Source organism: Geotrypetes seraphini, chromosome 6 (genome assembly GCF_902459505.1).
Source record: "Geotrypetes seraphini chromosome 6, aGeoSer1.1, whole genome shotgun sequence".
NCBI lineage: Eukaryota > Metazoa > Chordata > Amphibia > Gymnophiona > Dermophiidae > Geotrypetes > Geotrypetes seraphini.
The window spans coordinates 37,662,361-37,681,098 of NC_047089.1; the positions used below are offsets into that span (position 1 = coordinate 37,662,361).

Sequence of the window (18,738 nt, forward strand, 5' to 3'; positions counted from 1 at the left end):
TACAGATTGTACCATAGTGTATGAGTCTTCATTGGCAAGAAGATTTGGAATTTGTACCAGCAGTTAGAGATGTGGCAGGAGACGTGGAGGGGGGAGCAAGGTTGTGTACACATGTGAGCTGATATGATCATGAGCACCTTGTTTGTACAGATAAACAAAGTCCTCTGCTATTATACAGAAATTTATCCCATCAAAGAAAGTTCAGATGATGTTTTAATTGACAACCTTAACACTTTTTAGAGGATTAAAGATTCTCTTGTTTGCAGTACAGCCAGTCAAAAATGTGTCTAAGGTTAGATCACAGCTCTAGAACTCTTCATAACTACTGTTGACCGATACTAAGTATAATCACCTGCGTGGCATAGGATACGCTTTCAATGCCTTCATGTCGCAGCAAGGTGTGTCTGGCCTTATTCTGTTTCTTCAGTAGTTTCTTCTCTTCTTTACTGAGCTTCTGTTGAATCTGACTAGAACTCTCCATTGCATCGTTATCCTTACAAAGAAGGAGAACATCAATGCACTGCTTCAAGATTCCTGCAAAGCCAAGCCATCATTTAGAGCAGACATGAGCAACTCCGGTCCTCGAGGGCCGGAATCCAATTCGGTTTTCAGGATTTCCCCAATGAATATGCATTGAAAGCAGTGCATGCAAATAGATCTCATGCATATTCATTGGGGAAATTCTGAAAACCCGATTGGAGTTGCCCATTTCTGATTTAGAGCTTTTAGCAGTTTTCTACTTTTGTGTACAGCTGTTTCAAAAAGTAGTTTTACTTTAGACAATTTCTGATGTATATACACGTAACAAAACAGAATTTTATAGAGGACTAGAACTGCAATCCATAACACTTATTCTAAAACAGAATCCAAGACAAGAAGTGGTTTGCACACTTTTGTCTCCACTTAACACAAAGATTTATTTCAGACTGTGGTAATGTGGCCTAGAACTTCCTTAGGCAACTGGGATCTTAACTTATTAACACTGGGGTCTAAATTAACTTCCTGTGCAACTAGAGACCAAGTTCTCCTTTGTCCCATCTAAATAGAGGGGGGAACTGGCAGAGGAGCTTCACTGACTACTTCGATGCCAGAAGCAGCTAAACAAGACCGATGAAGTAATCACTCCTATACTGGTTCCAAACATCAACAATTTCAATATTGCATACAATTATTTAGTGCTCAGAATCATAGAGATGATAACAGGGGTACAATGCCCTGACGTTACCGTCTCACCACTCACTCGTCGACCACCATCTCACTTGGCACCTAAGTTGACCATTTGAACATTCATACTATTTATAAATGGTGCTTGAAGATGCGATGATTGAGTGGTGAGACGGTAACGTCGGGGCATTGTGTCCCTATTATCATCTCTATGATTCTGAGCACTAAAGCTACCAATAATTGTATGCAATATTGAAATTGTTGAAGTTGGAACCAGTATAGGAGTGATTACTTCATTGGTCTTTTTTGAATCTTTTCTAAATCACTCAAGTGCAAATACCTTGAGTTCATTTGCCCCTATTTTGTGTATTTGACGGAGCAGCAGCTAAACAGCAGAAGGAGGAGCTCTACAATACCTGCTTCCCTCACACTCCAGGTCCGTAGAGATGCCACGTTACTCAGTTCCAGGCGGGAAATTTTTTGGCTAGTGTTGGTCTTGAACGTACATACCAAGCAGTGTGGCATTTGTAGTTCCCGATTCTGCTCACTGAAATCAGTGCTGCAAGTCTCAGAATACATCAAGATGGGATGATCAAAAATCCAGACTGTCCCCAAATTTCCAGCCTGGAACTGGGTAACTTGACATTTCTGGATCAGCAGCCACCTCAACTACTTCCTTATATATACTACATCGGCAGCAGCCACTGGTAGAGGGAACAGCTTGAGCTTTTTCCTACCTGCCTGAATGTTGCAGCAACCACAGCATCAGTAAAGGTAAACTCTTGAAATTGTAAAGCCTCCAGTGCACAAGGTTGGAGGATGCAGCAAGATTCAACAGATGGAAGAAAATTAGGTTGCCAAAGAGAATAGGCTGCAGGTTGAACCAGAAGGAAGAGATCAAACGGAGAGAAGAAACAAATGAAAAGAGTTAACAAAATGATAAGCACAAGTAGATAAGAAAATAAGGAAAATAACTTTTCCTGACTTCTAGAGATTTTGACTGGAAAATAATTTTTTCTGCCATTGTTATAGATTCTTTTAGGTTTACTATGTAGCTTGGTTAAAAAGACTCAATGAGCACATATCAAATATTAGTGTCCAAGATTTACAAGTGTACACCAAATAGAACACAGTATCAAGTATAATAAATACTGTAGATCAGGGCTGCCCAAGTCCGGTCCTCGAGATCTACTGGCAGGCCAGGTTTTCAGGATATCCACAAAGAACATGCATGAGAGAGATTTGCATACCAAGAAGGCAGTGCAGACAAATCTGTATCATGCATATTCGTTGCGGATATCCTGAAAACCTGGCCTGCCAGTAGATCTCGAGGACCGGACTTGGGTAGCCCTGCTGTAGATTGTTCAGGGACATCGTTAATGAACAGACATTTTCTATTAAAAAAAACCAAGGACATACTAAATCTGTTTATCACTTCATGAATATTATGAAAAATTGATAATTCTTCCACAATGAGCATATTTGACAAAAAAATATTGGCAGAGGGGCACACTGATAAGATTATTTTGACATGTTTCATTCATATTTCACATGTGGCTAATTCCAGTTTCAACACCACAAGGAAGGCTGGGTTTATGGATTTCTACAATGAATGAGTAAAATGATGTGGCAGCCATGTTAGTCCACTTTTAAAGAGGTAATAAATAGAACAAGAGATAAAAGAAGATATGATACCTCCTACCACATTCGTTCGGGGGGGGAGGGACTGGCAGCCCCAGCTGCGGCCGCTAAATTTAACCCGATTCACTAACCAGCGTCTGTAACATGGACATCGGTTAGAGAATCGGGTTTACTTTAGGCGGCCTTAGACCCAGTTCTATATAGGACACCCGTCGGTTTCTGAGATTTGTATTCTGTATTTGTACTGGTACTTCTTGATTGATACCAATTTTTGCATTTGCTGGTTTTGTTGAAACAATAAAAATCATTTGAACATACATTGTCTTATGAAACCATATAAAAAAATCTAGTTTGCATAATGCGCTCTATAACCTCATCTCCAGAATTAGGATTGTCGGACGTTCACTCACAACCCAACGCCCAGAAGCTAGCAGATTTCTTCATCGATAAGATAAAAAAAATGTTCAGTCAGAGGCAAAAACACTACCACAATTGCACCCCAATACACTACACTAGTCCTGGGCCAACTGATCCATACCCTTAAGACCAAATGGAGTAGCTTCACACCTTTAACTCCCTCAGACACTAGCACACTCTTTAAAAAAAACAAAAAAAAAAATACCAACTTGCGGCAGCGTCCTAGACAACTACCCTAATCACTTGCTAGTTAGTAGATGCCCCCACCCACATCATTGCCTGGCTGACCAATCTTATGAACAAACTATTCCGTCAGTCAACCACCATCCCAGATTGGCCACACTACTCTCATCCCAATTCCCAAAATGCAGATCTCTTGAACTCCTCTAACAGATCCATTGTTGGCAACCCTATACTGACCAACTCTTACAAACACTTGTCTACAAACAACTCTCAGCATATATTGAAAAACATTTCTGTCTACATCCCACTCAGTACATACATAGCATTTGCTCAGTGCATAGCGTAGAATTCCTTTCAATAACCAAAATCAACAAATTCTTAAGCAAGGGATATCAAGCAATTCTAATACAATTTGATATATCTGCTGCCTTCGACTCAGTTGACCATAACCTCCTACTAACCAAGCTCAAAGAAATAAGCATTGTGGACCGTACCCTAAACTGGTTTAAAGACTTCTTACAGAATAGGCAGTATCTCATCCACAAAGACAAAGTATTCTCATGAAGTTGGCAAGCTTTATGCGGCATCTCACAAGGATTCTGCATTTTTGTTTTATCATTGTAACTCATGAACAAATATAAATCTCTAAAATTGTAAGTCACCTTGAACCTTTCTAGGCATAGCGTGACTGAGAAATCTCCAATTAGATTAGAATACTGACAGATTATTTTAAATAACCTCATTATGTTATCTATGAACCCGAGGCAAAGACATTATTTTGCAGCTGTACAAGAGAGACAAATATTTCTCGCTATAGATAACACAATACAGTGATACCTTGGAATCCGAACTTAATCCGTTCCAGAACTACGTTTGAGTTCCAAAACTCAAACGTTAACAGAAAATACACTGGATTTTAAGGTAAAATATTAACAAATATTCCAAAGCAGCATTCAGATTCTGGGGCACAAACACACACATACAACGTGCAGAGTATTCGGATTCCAAAGCAGAGTTTGGATTCCAAGACAAAATTTACTACAAAAAAAGTTCGGATTCCAAGTCGTTCAAGTTCTGGGGCATTCAGATTCCGAGGTACCACTGTCAGAACAAGACCAACTGGCTCATCTGCCCATGTCCTGAGTTACTGGGGTACAACTGTACTGGATTCCCAAGCCACAGGGAGCTCCCAAACCTGTCTGAAGTTGAAAGAGGTACAGCCTGTTTGTGGAATTTGGAGCCCCCTAACAATTTCTGCCCTGGGTGCCAACATGTTTAATGCCAGTGCTGGTTTCTGCTCATTTATTCCTGTAAAGATTTTTCACATTTCTACAAGAAACAGAATAGAGCTGTTTACCCTCATCACCAGCAGGTGGAGCTCCTTAAGCACAGATAAGGGTCTTTTGTCTTTATTTCTTTGGAAATTTAAAAGCGAATTAAAAACCTTTTTATTTAAAGATGCATTTGCTACTTAATTAAATTTTATTATAAAGTGTTATTTTATTTTTTATTTCTTTTTTTCTCTTCCCAGTTTCCTTTTGTATTTACCATGTATGTCCTTTCTTTACTATAAAAATGGATTTCATCCCCTCTTTCCTTTTGTTTATATTATAATTAATTAAGTGTATGTAATGTTTTTGTCTCTTTATGTATGCATATTTTATTGTACATCGCTTAGAAATCAGATTAAGCAATTGAACAAATCAATTAATAAACTTGAAACTTGAAACTAGTACTTCTGCCATAAAAATATGCATTTTTCACTCTACTGAAGCGCATCATACTGCTCTGACCTGAAAGAGATGACTTTGGTTCCCAAAAGCTAATAAAAATGTATTAAAATTTCTAAGTACCAACCAACTGAAACAAAAAGAAGCAAATGTCCCATAGTGGGACATTTGCTTCTTTTGTTTCAATTGGTTGGTACTTAGAAAGATTGTTGCCAGGACTCATAAAATAGCCTAAAGCGAAACAGGGCCGCTGTCGAGTCCGGCTCTTTGAACTATTGGAAGCATTTTTGCTATGTGCTAAATTTCAGCTGTTTTCAATATTTTGTGTGGAAGCTGTGTGTTCTACAATATCTTTTGGCTTAAAGCAGGGATCTCAAAGTCCCTCCTTGAGGGCCGCAATCCAGTCGGGAGTGGGAGCCTGGGACTGAAACAATAGGTGTTAGCTTGAATGTTGTATGACAGTGAGAAACACTGAGGAGTAAAGCTGAAACCTCTCAGAGCAGTTTCAGTTGCCCTTGAGAATATTTACTTGAATGGAGAGCAAGGGAAAGAGTATACAGCAAGTAAATACAGTAGACTCTCTGTTAACCGGAACTCAATTAACCCCCCAAAAATCTAAGAAATACTGTAATACTTTAAATAAAAATGAAAATAAAATCAATTTCTGGCACGAATTTAAGTGAAAACTCAGCACGCCACACCTGAGTACACCCACGCTTTGCCTACCACATGTCTGGTAGTTTGTCTGGAACAGTTTATGGTATGGCATAATATGGGGTATACTATTAGTTAGGCCTATTTCTAATAGTAGCTTTCAAGCAATACAGTTCAAATTCCTCTTAGTGGATTACAAGTGCATTCATTCTGTAGCCCCTCAATATCTACATAAGAATAGCCTTACTGGATCAGACCAATCGTCCATCAAGCCCAGTAGCCTGTTCTCACAGAGGCCAATCCAGGTCTCTAGTACCTGGCCAAAACCCAAGGAGTAGCAAAATTCCATGCTACCAATCCAGGGCAAGAAGTGGCTTCACCCATGTCTTTCTCAATAACAGACTATGGACTTTTCCTCCAGGAACTTGTCCAAACCTTTCTTAAAACCAGCTACGCTATCCGCTCTTACCACATCCTCTGGCAATGCATTCCAGAGCTTAACTATTCTCTGAATGAAAAAAAAATTTCCTCCTATTGGTTTTAAAAGTATTTCCCTGTAACTTCATCTAGTGTCCCCTAGTCTTTGTAATTTTTTTTTTTTAATTCTTTATTTGTTTTCAATCTTACATCAAGTGCACAAACAATAAAACAATACAATTAAACACAACACTTGACAATCTTTCTGATTTATCTTACAATACATAAAATTACCACCCTCCCCTCCCATCATTCCTCTATTATTTCCCCAATAAGAAAAATGTAAAATATATACCTTCCCCTCCCCCCAGTCATTAGACGGTGTATATTACAATAGAAAATTGTGTTTACTCATTACAATAAGAAGTTAATGGCTCCCAAATTTTATAAAATTTCTTATAGCTTCCTTGTTGTATAGCTATTGCTCTTTCCATTTTATATATGTGACATGAGTTCCACCAGAAATTGTAATTGAGTCTACTGTAATTTTTCCAATTACTTGTGATATGCTGAATGGTGACTCCTGTCATTATCAATAAAAGTTTATTGTTATGTGATGATATTTGGCTCTTTTTCCTCATAGACATACCAAATAGTACTGTATCATAAGATAACGCCACACGCTTTTCCAATAAACAATTTACTTGATCCCAAACTGAGTTCCAAAAGGCTAAGATAAAGGGACAATAAAACAAAAGATGATCTAAAGTCCCTACTTCAAGATTACAGTGCCAACATCTATTAGACTTTGAACTATTTAACTTTTGTAGTCTAACTGTGTTCCAAAACGCTCTATGCAGAAGAAAAAAAACAAGTTTGTCTCATAGATGCAGACACTGTACATCTCATCCTCCAAGACCAAATTTGTGGCCATTGAGATGCTGAAATTTGATGCTTAATCTCAATGCTCCAAATATCTCTAAGACCATTTTTGGGTTTCTTTTTAACATATTCACTTATAATTTTATACCACTGTGCGGCCTGGTGTAATTTTGACAGAGTGAAAAATCGATCCACTTGTACCCGTTCTACTCCACTCAGGATTTTGTAGATTTCAATTTTATCTCCCCTCCCCTCTCTCCTCCCTTATATCCCCCTCCCCGTGAATTACATTTGTCGGGAAAGTCCCTCTTATCTGTCCCCTTCTCCATTGCCAATCCCAGACTCCATCTCTTCTTTCTCGACGCCATATGCCTGGACAAGTTGCCTGAATCAATACGTCATGCACCGTTTCTAGCAGTATTCAAATCCAAGCTAAAGCCCACTTTTTTGAAACTGTTTTCAACTCTTAACACCCATTCACTGTCAGATACCTATACCCATTGTATCATTCCTTCTACCAGAATCTCCCCAACCCTGTCCAAATTAGACTGTAAGCTCGAGCAGGAACTATCTACTGAATGTTAAATGTACAGCGCTGTGTACACCTTTCAGCGCTATAGAAATGATAAATAGTAGTCGTAGTAAGCAACCAGAAACTACATTTGAAAGGAAACTGCAATGAGAGGGCATAGGATGAAGTTAAGAGGTGATAGCTCCAGAGTAATCTAAGGAAATACTTTTTTTACAGAAAGGGTGGTAGATGCATGTTACAGTCTCCTGGAAGAGATGATGGAGACAGAGACTGTGTCTGGATTCAAGAGGGCCTGGGATAGGCACGTGGGATCTCTCAGAGACAGAAAGAGCTTTATGGTTATTGTGGAAGGCCAGACTAGCTGGGCCATTTGGCCTTTATCTGCCATTATGTTTCTGTTACATTTATCCAGCATATATCAATCCCCATGGGTGCCGGTTAACTGAGAGTCTACTTGGAAATCTTTTCCATCTTTCTTAAATTTTCTATTTTTAAAACTTATAGACCTACAAAATTACAGCAATCATCACAGATACCAAGTCACAAGCATTTGGCTACCCTCTACTACTATTTATCATTTCTATAGCGCTACTAGACATAGGCAGTGGTGTACATCAAAACAGAGATGAGACGGTCCCTGCTCAAAAGTAGCAGTAAAAGAGCTTACAATCTAATCAAGCCAGACAAACTGGACAAGAAGGTCCATCTATATGCACTCACACTCCAGCACTCCTCAGTATGCATTCAAAAACCAAGGACCCCGATTCACCTAACTAGTTTTCTGACTTTGAAACGCCTTGAAAGGAAAGGAGTTAAAATGAATACATTTTGACTCCCAGGTTCAGCTGAGATACTTATTTTTTCTTTAGTTTAGATCTGTATCTAATTATTTTAATCGCTCATGTAAAATTTTGGATCCAAGTTGAGGACTTAAGATTGTTTAAGTAATAATACTATTATATTATATAATTTCCTTTCTAACAGAACCTTATTCAATCTTAATAATAATAACAGTTTATATACTGCAGGACCGTGAAGTTCTATGCAGTTTACAATGGCTAAAATATGTTACAAATTAAGTAGAATTAACAAAGTTAGCACTAGAGATCAGTTATTGTTTTGTAGGATTGTACAGGTTAGTTGCCTAAATATTTCAGGAACAAGTATGTTTTTAGTAGTTTCCTAAATTCCCCATAAGTAGTATGCATGAGCAATTGTTCCAGATCTTTGCCCCATAATGCCGCTTGATGTGAGAGAAGATGTTGATGGTGTTTTTAAAAAAATCTAAATCCTTTCACCGGTGGGGAAACAAAATTCGAGTGTGAGCTTCTCTTATGTCTGTTGTTTGAGAAAGAGAAGAGGTCAGTTATATATTTAGGGGCTAAACCGAATAGTGCCTTAAAGCAAAAGCATCCAAATCTTTTCTGTACGAGGTGTTTCAATGCATAATCAATAGATAAACCAAAACCAAGGATCCACCGCGGTCTGACCTCCACTCTCCTCAGAGCATCATCTCCCCCTTCCCTTCGGCGGTCTGGCATTTCTTCCTCTGTCTTTCCAGTCCGCAGTTCGGCCTCTCTTTCCTCATTCCCAAACCATCACCAGCCTCCCCAACTTGCCTTTCAGGTTGCCGTCAGCAGCAGCAATTTACACATCACACCAGTACCGGGGTCTGGGAGCTTTCCCTCTGTCTCGTGCGGCCCGGCCGGAAACAGGAAGTTGCCTCAGAGGGGGCGGCACGCGGCAGGGGAGGGTGGAGGTAAAGTGGTTGCGTCAGAGGGGGGCGGGACGCGGGAGAGGGACGGCTCCGGAACCGGTGGCAAGGAGCCTGTATGAATTATCGCCGCTGGATGGCCACCTAAAAAAAACAAGTTTAAAGGTAGGAGGTGGGGGAGGGGCGCTCGCGAGACAGGGGTGGGGTAAATAAATGCTAATAATACTGACATTTGCAAGCTTTTTGTTATGATTGCCGCAGCTCCCGGCTTCCACCTCCTTTGTTGGAGGGGTTTATGGAAGACCGGGGGGGGGGGGTTGAGAATGCGGGAGGAGAGAGGCTAGTCTTGTGGAAGGTGTAGAGATGCTGCCAGATCGCAGGGGAGAGAGAGAGAGGGGGGTGGATCTTGGAATACGTGAGAAGGAGGGTGCTCGTCGCGGGTCACTCGCCTAATGCGTCTCTGGGTCTGTGAGAAAAACTGTTTGGTGCATTTGTTCCCAAGGTAAGGGGGACTTGCACGAGGGTAACGCTCGCGGCTCGGGACATCACACTCTAGCAGACAGCGCGCGGTCTGTCTTGGCCGGGGTTACCTAGCGACAGCCGCAGCAGATCCTGCTTCACTCAAGCCTGCTGCAGTGCTGTGGCTTGGAGCTGACAGGAGTAACATATTTTCATTACCTCCTAACGGGAAAACGTTGGCATCGACTCCTTTCTTCTAAATTGCAAAAAAACAAAATGAAGGAAAGGATGGTTGTGAGGACAAATCCAAATCGTTATCATACTGTATTTTTTTATGTACTACTTTGAAAAAACTGCATCAGTGGCTTGTGAATTTAATGCGACACCATTTGACAAACCTCGTTTTGTGTTGTAGCTTACAATGTATTGAAATGTTTTCCGGGTTTATCTTGCGTGGCGTGCAATTTCTGACGGAAAGACTCGTTTTCTATAGTGAGACCGATAAATAGGTGCAGAATGGATGGGATTCTTTCCATCTCTTTTTTTTTTTTTCTGTGGATGTTGGGTTTACACAGGTCGTCGTTAAATGCAGCATCCAACATGGAGGGATGCAGGTACAATGTCATTGTTCTGGAGTTAAAGTAATGTGGCTACAGTGTTAGTCTACTTGAATGTTTAGAAATAAAGATTAATGGAGAAAAAAAATATATAAAAGGATACATTTTTTATTGAATCAACTTAATAGTCTGAGTTACCTAACTTAGATCAGAAGCTGAATTTACTGTAGATGGATTTTGCCAGAGTAGTAGTGCCTATCAGAAGGGTTTGCTTGGGTTCATTTATAAAAAATATATATATATATTTGTATAGCTAAAAGTGAGGAGGAGAGCTCTGATAGGAAGCAACAAGATTATGGACCTTCAGTGCAAAAGTTGGCTCTGTGTTGGCTGTGCCAAAAGGGACTCAACCTTCACCGATTGAAAACCTGGGAGCTATGAAGCATAATTATACTTTCTAAATTTTCTAAAATTTTCTAAAATTTGCCATCAAAACTAATTTGCATTTTGATAATCAGGTTATATAATTCTCTTTCTAGCATTCTTAGGGCTCCTTTTACAAAGGTGCGCTAGCATTTTTAGCGCACGCTAGCCGCTACCGCCTCCTTTTAAACAGGCGGTAGTTTTTCGGCTAGCGCACACTATTACCTGTAAATCGTGCCGAGCTCTATCTTTATGGAGATGATGCAGTATACAAACTTAAGGTTCAGTTTAGTTTAAAGTTCAAGCTAGATGGTGCCTGCCAGCACCTAACTGACTTGTTTTAATTGACTTTAAGTGGCAGAAAGCAGATTTTAGTGCCGGCCGGCACGCTGAATGCTCTGCGCTGCTCCAACACTTATAGAGTTCCTATGAGCTTCGGATTCAGCGCACCGGCTGGCACTAAAAACCACTTTTGCAATTTAGTAAAAGGGAGGAGTTACGATTTACTTGATGTAAATTCTCACACCCAAAATTGGGCACAGACTCCAGTGCTAAGCACTATTCTATACATGATTTCCAACTCTGCATGCCATCCATAGTGCTAATTTTTATCAGCAGCAAATTTGCGCATCATTTATAGATGGCAATGGTAATAATACAGTGATACCTTGGAATCTGAACTTAATCTGTTCCAGAACCCTGTTCGAGTTCCAAATTGTTTGAGTTCCAGACAATTTTTCCCATTTAAAATACACTGTAAATACACTGGATTTTAAGGTAAAATATTAACAAATAATAATAATAATACATTACAGTATTTTCCTCACTACACTACACAAAGGCGAAATCACACGAGATGCTTTCACTACAGCTTCCAACAATGAACTGAATGACGTATGGGCGGCCCAAGCACTGGGGAAACATGCACAAACACACACGAACAACGTGCAGGGTGTTTGGATTCCAAGGTATCACTGTACTTGTATTCCATCAACTCCCTAAAATTGGGTTCAAAGCAGATAAAAAATTTTTTAGTAAAGAATATATAATTATTTAGGCCCATATTCTACAAATGGTGCCTTAACTTAGACGCTGGCATTTAAAAGAACTTTTAAAACAAATTTCAAGGCACCTACTGAGGTGCTTCATGTCACCTAATGCCACTTTAGAAGTGGTGTTAGACGCCATAAAGCATCTCTGTAGGCGTAATTTACTTCAAAGGTAGGTGCTGGAAATGTAGGTGGCTTTCTTTAGAGGCTGATCTTCTGAATAACTTTCTGCCATCAACTCCACAATTCTAAGAAAGTTATTTATTTATTTAAAATATTTGTAGCCCGCATATCCAACAATTCTAGACGGATGCCAGCATTACATACATAATAAAATGGAAACAAACAGTATACACAGACCTACTATCAAGCACAGGAAACATACAAACAATATACAAGCATTGACAAAACAATTAACACTTAAATCTAAAATTCCATGAGCATAAAAAAATTAAAAAATCGGATCATTCAACTATCCAAAATGAAGGTATTCATAGTAACATAATATAGTAACATAGTAGATGACAGCAGATAAAGACCCGAATGGTCCATCCAGTCTGCCCAACCTGATTCAATTTAAATTTTTTTAATTTTTTTCTTCTTGCCTATTTCTGGGCAAGAATCCAAAGCTCTACCCGGTACTGTGCTTGGATTCCAATTGCCAAAATCTCCGTCAAAACCTACGGTACTCCAGCCCATCTACACCTTCCCCAGCCCATCCTCCCTCAAACAGCCAGAAGCCTCTCCCCCATCCATTTATCTCACTTAACAAAACAGCGTTCAGTTACTATTATATAGCACAAACAACTGATCTGACTTTCCACTCAGAGCAAGTTTATTTATTTAGAACATTTATAACCTGCTATTGCTAAAGATTTGTCCCCCTCTTCGATTAAACTGCGCTAGCAGAGAGCTGCGCTGAATGGTCCGCACTGCTCCCGTTGCTCATAGGAACTCTGTGAGCATCTGGAGCAGCCCAGGCCATTCAGCGCGGCTCCCCGTGCTAGAAAACCGATGGCAGTTTAATAGAAGAGGCCTTTAATGTGGATAACAACTGACATATGTCATCAAAATAAGCAGCAAACATAATAGAAAAACTACTAAACACCATACATAAAATGTTAACTAAGGGGTCCTTTTACTAAGGCGCTCTAGAATATAATGGACGCGTTTGCATTTAGCACGCCTTAGTAAAAGGATCCCTCAATTATTAATCCCTCTTTTACTTCTACCATGGCCCGGATCTCTAAATGCTCCGATGCTGCTCTGCCGCTCATAGAATTCCTATGAGCGTCGGGAGCAGCGCGGCTCTCTGCGCTAAAAACTGCTAGCGCAGTTTAATAGAAGAGGGGGTGAGTAAAAGTGGAGGTATAGTGAGTACCCTAGCAATTGAAGTTAGTCTGTTTAGAAGATTTCTCCAATGATGAATCTCGGATTGCTTTCATCTGTAGTTGCCTTTAACCTCAATCTCATCTCTAGCTCTTTCTGGCTCCAGAATGCTCTATGGTGATGTGATTTATCATGATTTGCCAGCTTTTTCCGGTCTTGTGTCCCGGTGAAACTTTTAGCAGATGTAGTGGTGTCAAGGTGATTTTCTGTGCATGTGTATGTCTTTTATGTATGTGTGCAGGACGATCACTGGGGGGAGCAAAGCGGGCCAAGGCCAATCGGTGATCACTGCATGGTACGGTTTAATATTAAGGCAGGTATAGAGAGAACTCATTCAAAAGTAAAGGTTCTAGACTTAAAAAAAAACAAAAAACTAACTTTGTTCAGATGGGGGATTATGTCAAGGAGTTGTTATCTGGATGGGAACATCTGGAAGGAATAGAAATACAGTGGGCAAAACTGAAAGGAGTTATTGTAAGGTCGACAAATCTTTTTGTGAGGCAAGTAAGTAAAAATAATAAGAAAAAGAAGGCCGCTTTTAAAATAGAGAATGGTGAAGGTTCTGGAATCCAGTGGATTACAAGACTGGAGGCAACATGGATTCAATAGAGGTAGGTCTTATCAGACAAATCTGATCGATTTCTTTGACTGGGTGACCAGAGAATTGGATAAGAGGGAGTGTGCTAGATTTGGTGTATTTAGATTTTAGCAAAGCCTTTGACAGTGTTCCACAAAGACGTCTAATAAATAAACTGAGTGCCCTCGGGATGGGCCCCGAAATGATGGGCTGGGTCGAGAACTGGTTGAGTAGAAGGCGACAGAGGATAGTGATCAATGGGGATCGCTCTGAGGAAAGGGATGTGCTTCAAGGTTCTGTTCGTGGGCCTGTTCTTTTTAACATTTTTATAAGCGATATTGATGAAGGGCTGTTGGGTAAGATTTGCCTCTTTGCGGATGATACCAAAATCTGCAATATAATAGACACCCTGGATGGTGTGAATAACATGAGGAAAGACCTAGTGATTATCTTGATGGGGAATAGTAGGTGGATCTACTAGTAACAATATAGTTTTTTCTTTATTTTAATTTCAATTGAAATTCAACTGTAGGAAGCCAGAAACAGCTGGCACCATTGGCATAGTGAGGATGAGTAGCACCTGCAGCAGTGGCACCCCTCTCCCGCCCTCTTCTCCACCCTCCCCCGATCCTTCCCGACCCCCCTTCCCTTGCATGTGCCCCCCCCCTTCCCTTTTCAGGTGTGTGCATCCTCACGAACTTGCTGGCTATCCTTCTGATGGCACTTCATAGGCGTGGGGCCCGAAAGTGACGTCAGAGAGAGGTGACACCGATGCGGGCATCAAGTTCGTAATGCTGCTCGTGCAGGGAAAATTAAAGAGGTGCGAAGAAAGGGAAGGAGCGCACATGTGCAGCAGGGGGGGTTCGGAAAGGAGTAGGAGGGCAGAGAGCAGGACAGGTGCCGGCGCCCCTTCTAAGACCGTGCCCGAGGCATATTGCACCCCCTTTACTACGCCACTGGCTGGCACCAGCCAAGCCCCACGTGGTAGTGTATCTACAAGTACTCTCCCTTGAAGACATTTAATAGGGCTCCAGAACTCCTGCTTAAGTGGCAGTACGTCCATCTTTCACTAGTGGGGAGAAGGTCCTTTTCAAGCAGCTTCTGAAAGGGACTCTTATATAATGGAGTTGGTAAGGCTGTAGGAGCCAAGTAAGTGGAAGTGGTTTTTGTGTTTGAGGGAGGACTGGTAAGCCATGTCCTGCAGCAGAAGGAAGCCTTCGAGATAGCTGGCTCCAGCTCTCTTCTTCTGACTCTGCATAGTATGGATCATGGTCTACTAACACTTATCTGGGATTAACAGACCAGGTGCTTTGGGCTGTAAGAGAAAGTCAATGAGACTTAGTTCCCTGCTAAGGAAAAGAACAAATTATGTCTCTAATTCAGTTTTAAAGGAGGAGAAACATTAAGGCCACTACCGAGACCACAGGAGGGAGGCCAGCTAACTCCCGCAGTCATTGATGATCCTGTTTCTGGTGACCGACATTGAGTATCTGGTCTATTTTGACTGGCTCAAACTTAGCCAGCTAAATTGATTTTTAGCGCTGGCAGGCTAAGTTACAGTGGGCAAAGACAGACCAGCTATTTAGGCAGCCTGATTCGGCAACCAAACATAACCAGTCAGCATTTAAAATTGTTGGCTATCATACAGTATAGCCAGCTAAAAGCTAATATTCAGTGGAGGTAGCTAGCTATTTCCCAGTAAATATTAGTGCTTAGCTGGCCAAATGCTATTTAACCAGCCAGGAGCCGTTCCTGGCCAGGTAAACATCGGGCAGATTATCCTTCACTGACTCCTACCTTGCTACAGAAATTGACTTTCCTGATGTTGAAGGAAGTTCCTCTCATCTGTCTGCCTACAGGGAGGCATGCTAGCTTGTTTGTTGCAGATGTATAATTAGCTCTAGCAGTGTTGTGAACAGTAAGATCACTTCCCTGTAGCCAAACCTTCAAGGACTACATCTCCCTGGAGTCTTAATTCAGGCCTGGCTACCATGCTGTTTGGAGCTCACCTTAGAGACGTGTTTGGAATGACTGCTAGCAGACTATTGGATTCAGCAGAAGCCCCAGTCTGGATTTTATGCAGGTTAACATCTTTTCCTTGTGATTGACTATGACATAGAGGTAGAATAGTTCAGCATAAGGGCGATAAGCATGCTGCTGCATGAAGCAGAAAGAAAGAAAGATGGCAGATAATAGTAGAATCTCCTCCCTAAGGAATGCTGGAAGAATGCAGTTTCTAGGAGGCTGGTTAGATGTATTAAAGGCCTGTGTTCCATGATGCAGGCTGTGCAAAGCAAAGGCTCACATTCTTTGATGCAAGCAGTGTTCCCAATGCTGACTGTGCCAAGAAGAAGGACCATGCTAATCAGGGTAGATAATTGAGAAGATGGGGGTATGGTATTATGCTCTATTTTACACTGCATCAAGGATATTCCAATGAGGACTAGGTCAAGGGTGAAGAGTGTTTACAGCTTGTTGCCAAAATAGTGCATTATCCCATAGACACTCCAGCAGTAGGGACTTGATCTTTTCCCAGAATAGAGGAAGGAAGAGATGATAGTCCCCTACTTCCATTTGATTGCAGGATGCACAGGTGGTCCATGATGTCTGGAAAGTAAGCAACTTTCACAGGTGTTTTCTCTTCATTATAAGAAATAAAGATGCCAGGCATATAAAAAAAAAGTTGGAAGGAAGGCCAAATGGCAGCCAGCATGGTAAAAGATGAGGTGAAGGAGGTTATTAAGACTAAAATAACATCCTTTAAAATATGGAAAAAAGATCCAACTTAAGAAAACAGAAAGCAGCATAAACAGTGATGAGTTAGGTACAAGAACTGGATTGGCTACTGTTGGAGACAGGATACTTGGCTTGATGGACGTCCCAATATGGCAATTCTTGTGTACTTAATTACCATTTCAGTTACTTCAGGGTTGGCTCCTTGTCTTGGTACAGAAATGCTTTTAAAAGCTTTTGAAGCTGAGATAGTGGTCACAGGATCATAGTGTAAGTGGTAGTTGGTTCCAGCATTTTGCTAATTGATATTGGATAAATAAGGTGATCTGCCTGGTAGACTTTATTTATTTATTTAAAACATTTATAATCCGCTTTTTGCATTCTGGGAAGTTTAAGTGGCAAAGATTTCTGGTGGAATATCTGTTGGGAGGCACCCTGGAGTAGGATGGCCAACTCTGTTAGGTAGTCAGGGGCATTTCCTCCAAGGATCTTAAAGGCAGTGATGCCTAATTTAAACTTAATCCTTGCAGTTATGGGCAGTCAATGTACTTTCATATAGTAGGGTTGTAGGTGTTCCGATTTCCATAGTCCATATGAGTCTTACTGCTGCATTTTGAGCTAGTTGTAGATTCAGTAGCAACATTTTAGAGCAAAGAACTGGTGTTACATTACAGTAGTCTAGTCGGAATAGGATTAGGGATTGCATTATAATTCAGAAGGCCTCTGTTTCAAGGTGTTTTCTGATGGATCTTAACTTTCTTATCACATTGATCTTAGCTTTCTTATCGATTGTATGTGGCTTTTCATGGATAGATAGTTATCAATTTCTACTTCTAGGATCCGGGATTGTCATCCTATATAATAAAAGGCTAACTCGCGCATGCGCACTCCTATTTGCGTGCTTCCATGATCTGTAGTTCCATGGCCGCATGAGTGTGCATGCGTGAGTCCTCAGCCTTCTTCCCAACACCTACCTTGGCCGTCAGCAGCGGCGGCTCATCTCCTGTGGGGACCTCATGTGTGCTGTGTCCGTCCGTGGCCGCGGCTTCAGGCGTATGCGCCAGTTAGGTGCATCGGGCGACAGGAGTGGCGGTGGATGGCGGGAGGAGGGCTCATGGTCCTGTGGCCGCCGCTGCCGCTCCTGTTCACAGCGGCCTGTACGTCGCCGACTCCCCCCCTTCCCGCAACAACCGCTACCGCTCCTGTTCAAAGCGGCCTGCTGAGGTTCGCGGCCGGCTGTAACGAACCTCACAGGCCGTTCTCCACATGGTAGCACGTTCCCTCTGACGCGATCGCGTAAGGGGGAGGGGCCGAATGGAGCAGGGCAGCTCACGGTAAGAGAAGGGAATGGGGGGTGGGGGAAAATGCTTCTACTGCTTCAGCACGGACCTGGAGGGAAGGGAAATACCGCTGCTGCTTCTGCAAAGGAAAGTGGTAGGGGGGAGAGAAGGGAATGGGGTGGGGGTGGGGGGGAAATGCTGCTACTACTTCACAGGGATCTGGAGGGGAAGGGAAATATCACTGCTGCTTCTGCAAAGGAAAGTGTGGAGGGGGAGAGACAGAAAGAAATACAGACAGACAAATGAGGCTAGGGAGAGAGACAGACAGAAATAAAGACAGACAGGGGACCAGAGAAAGACAGAAAGAAAGACAGACAGACAAAGGGTGCCAGGGAGAGAGAGAGAAAAATTGCAGGAGGGAGAGAGACAGAAAGAAAGGAAAAAAGAGACAGGAGCAGGGAGAGAGACATAAATAAAGAAAGACAGACAGGCATATATTCTAGCACCCGTTAATGTAACGGGCTTAAACATTAGTTCTAATAGAAAGTCTATGTCATCTACTACGTATAATCCTTGGCGTGTAGCATGGATCAGTCAAGGGGCCTCGCCAAAGGAATTTGGTTTTATTCTTATTTAGTTGAGGCAGTGGGTTGAGGTCCAGTTTTCTATAATGACACATTTTTTTGACCGTGGTAACTAATGCATCCGTTACAGGTAATATAATTGTTGTCATCCACATCGGTGAAATGTTTTATTCGTTCAAGATCTATGTTGGCTACCAAGAATTGCATTAGAAGGTTGAACACAAATGGTGACCCCACTGGGAGGGTGCCAGCTATCAGAAAGTTCGCCATCTTTGCAAATAGCATAGTGCCAAGTGGTTAGGAAGCCATGGAACCAGGAGAGGACTGGTCACTTAATCCGAAATTACTGAGGA

The 18,738-nt window shown here is 41.5% G+C and overlaps 2 protein-coding genes across 14 annotated transcripts in view; one reads left to right on the forward strand and one right to left on the reverse strand.

Moving 5' to 3' along the window:
- ALKBH8 (alkB homolog 8, tRNA methyltransferase) overlaps positions 1-9,387 on the reverse strand; it is a 93,475-nt gene extending 84,088 nt beyond the window's left edge. Inside the window, exons 1-3 of one of the 9 annotated variants that reach the window (XM_033948814.1) lie at positions 9,111-9,182; positions 1,902-2,035; positions 353-493 (exon numbers count right to left, since the gene is read on the reverse strand). In XM_033948814.1, the coding sequence (XP_033804705.1) occupies positions 353-481 (129 nt within the window). In that variant the 5' untranslated portion in view covers positions 482-493; positions 1,902-2,035; positions 9,111-9,182. The other 8 variants (XM_033948813.1, XM_033948811.1, XM_033948808.1 and 5 more) reach the window with 8 other exon arrangements.
- A 15-nt stretch (positions 9,388-9,402) lies between these two features.
- Positions 9,403-18,738, forward strand: part of ELMOD1 (ELMO domain containing 1) — a 70,826-nt gene continuing 61,490 nt past the window's right edge. For 3 of the 5 annotated variants that reach the window (XM_033948820.1, XM_033948818.1, XM_033948822.1), the window contains exon 1: positions 9,699-9,836. The gene's annotated coding sequence lies outside the window, so the exon portion shown is untranslated. Of the gene's footprint in view, positions 9,500-9,698; positions 9,837-18,738 lie in introns of those variants that run through there. The other 2 variants (XM_033948821.1, XM_033948819.1) reach the window with 2 other exon arrangements.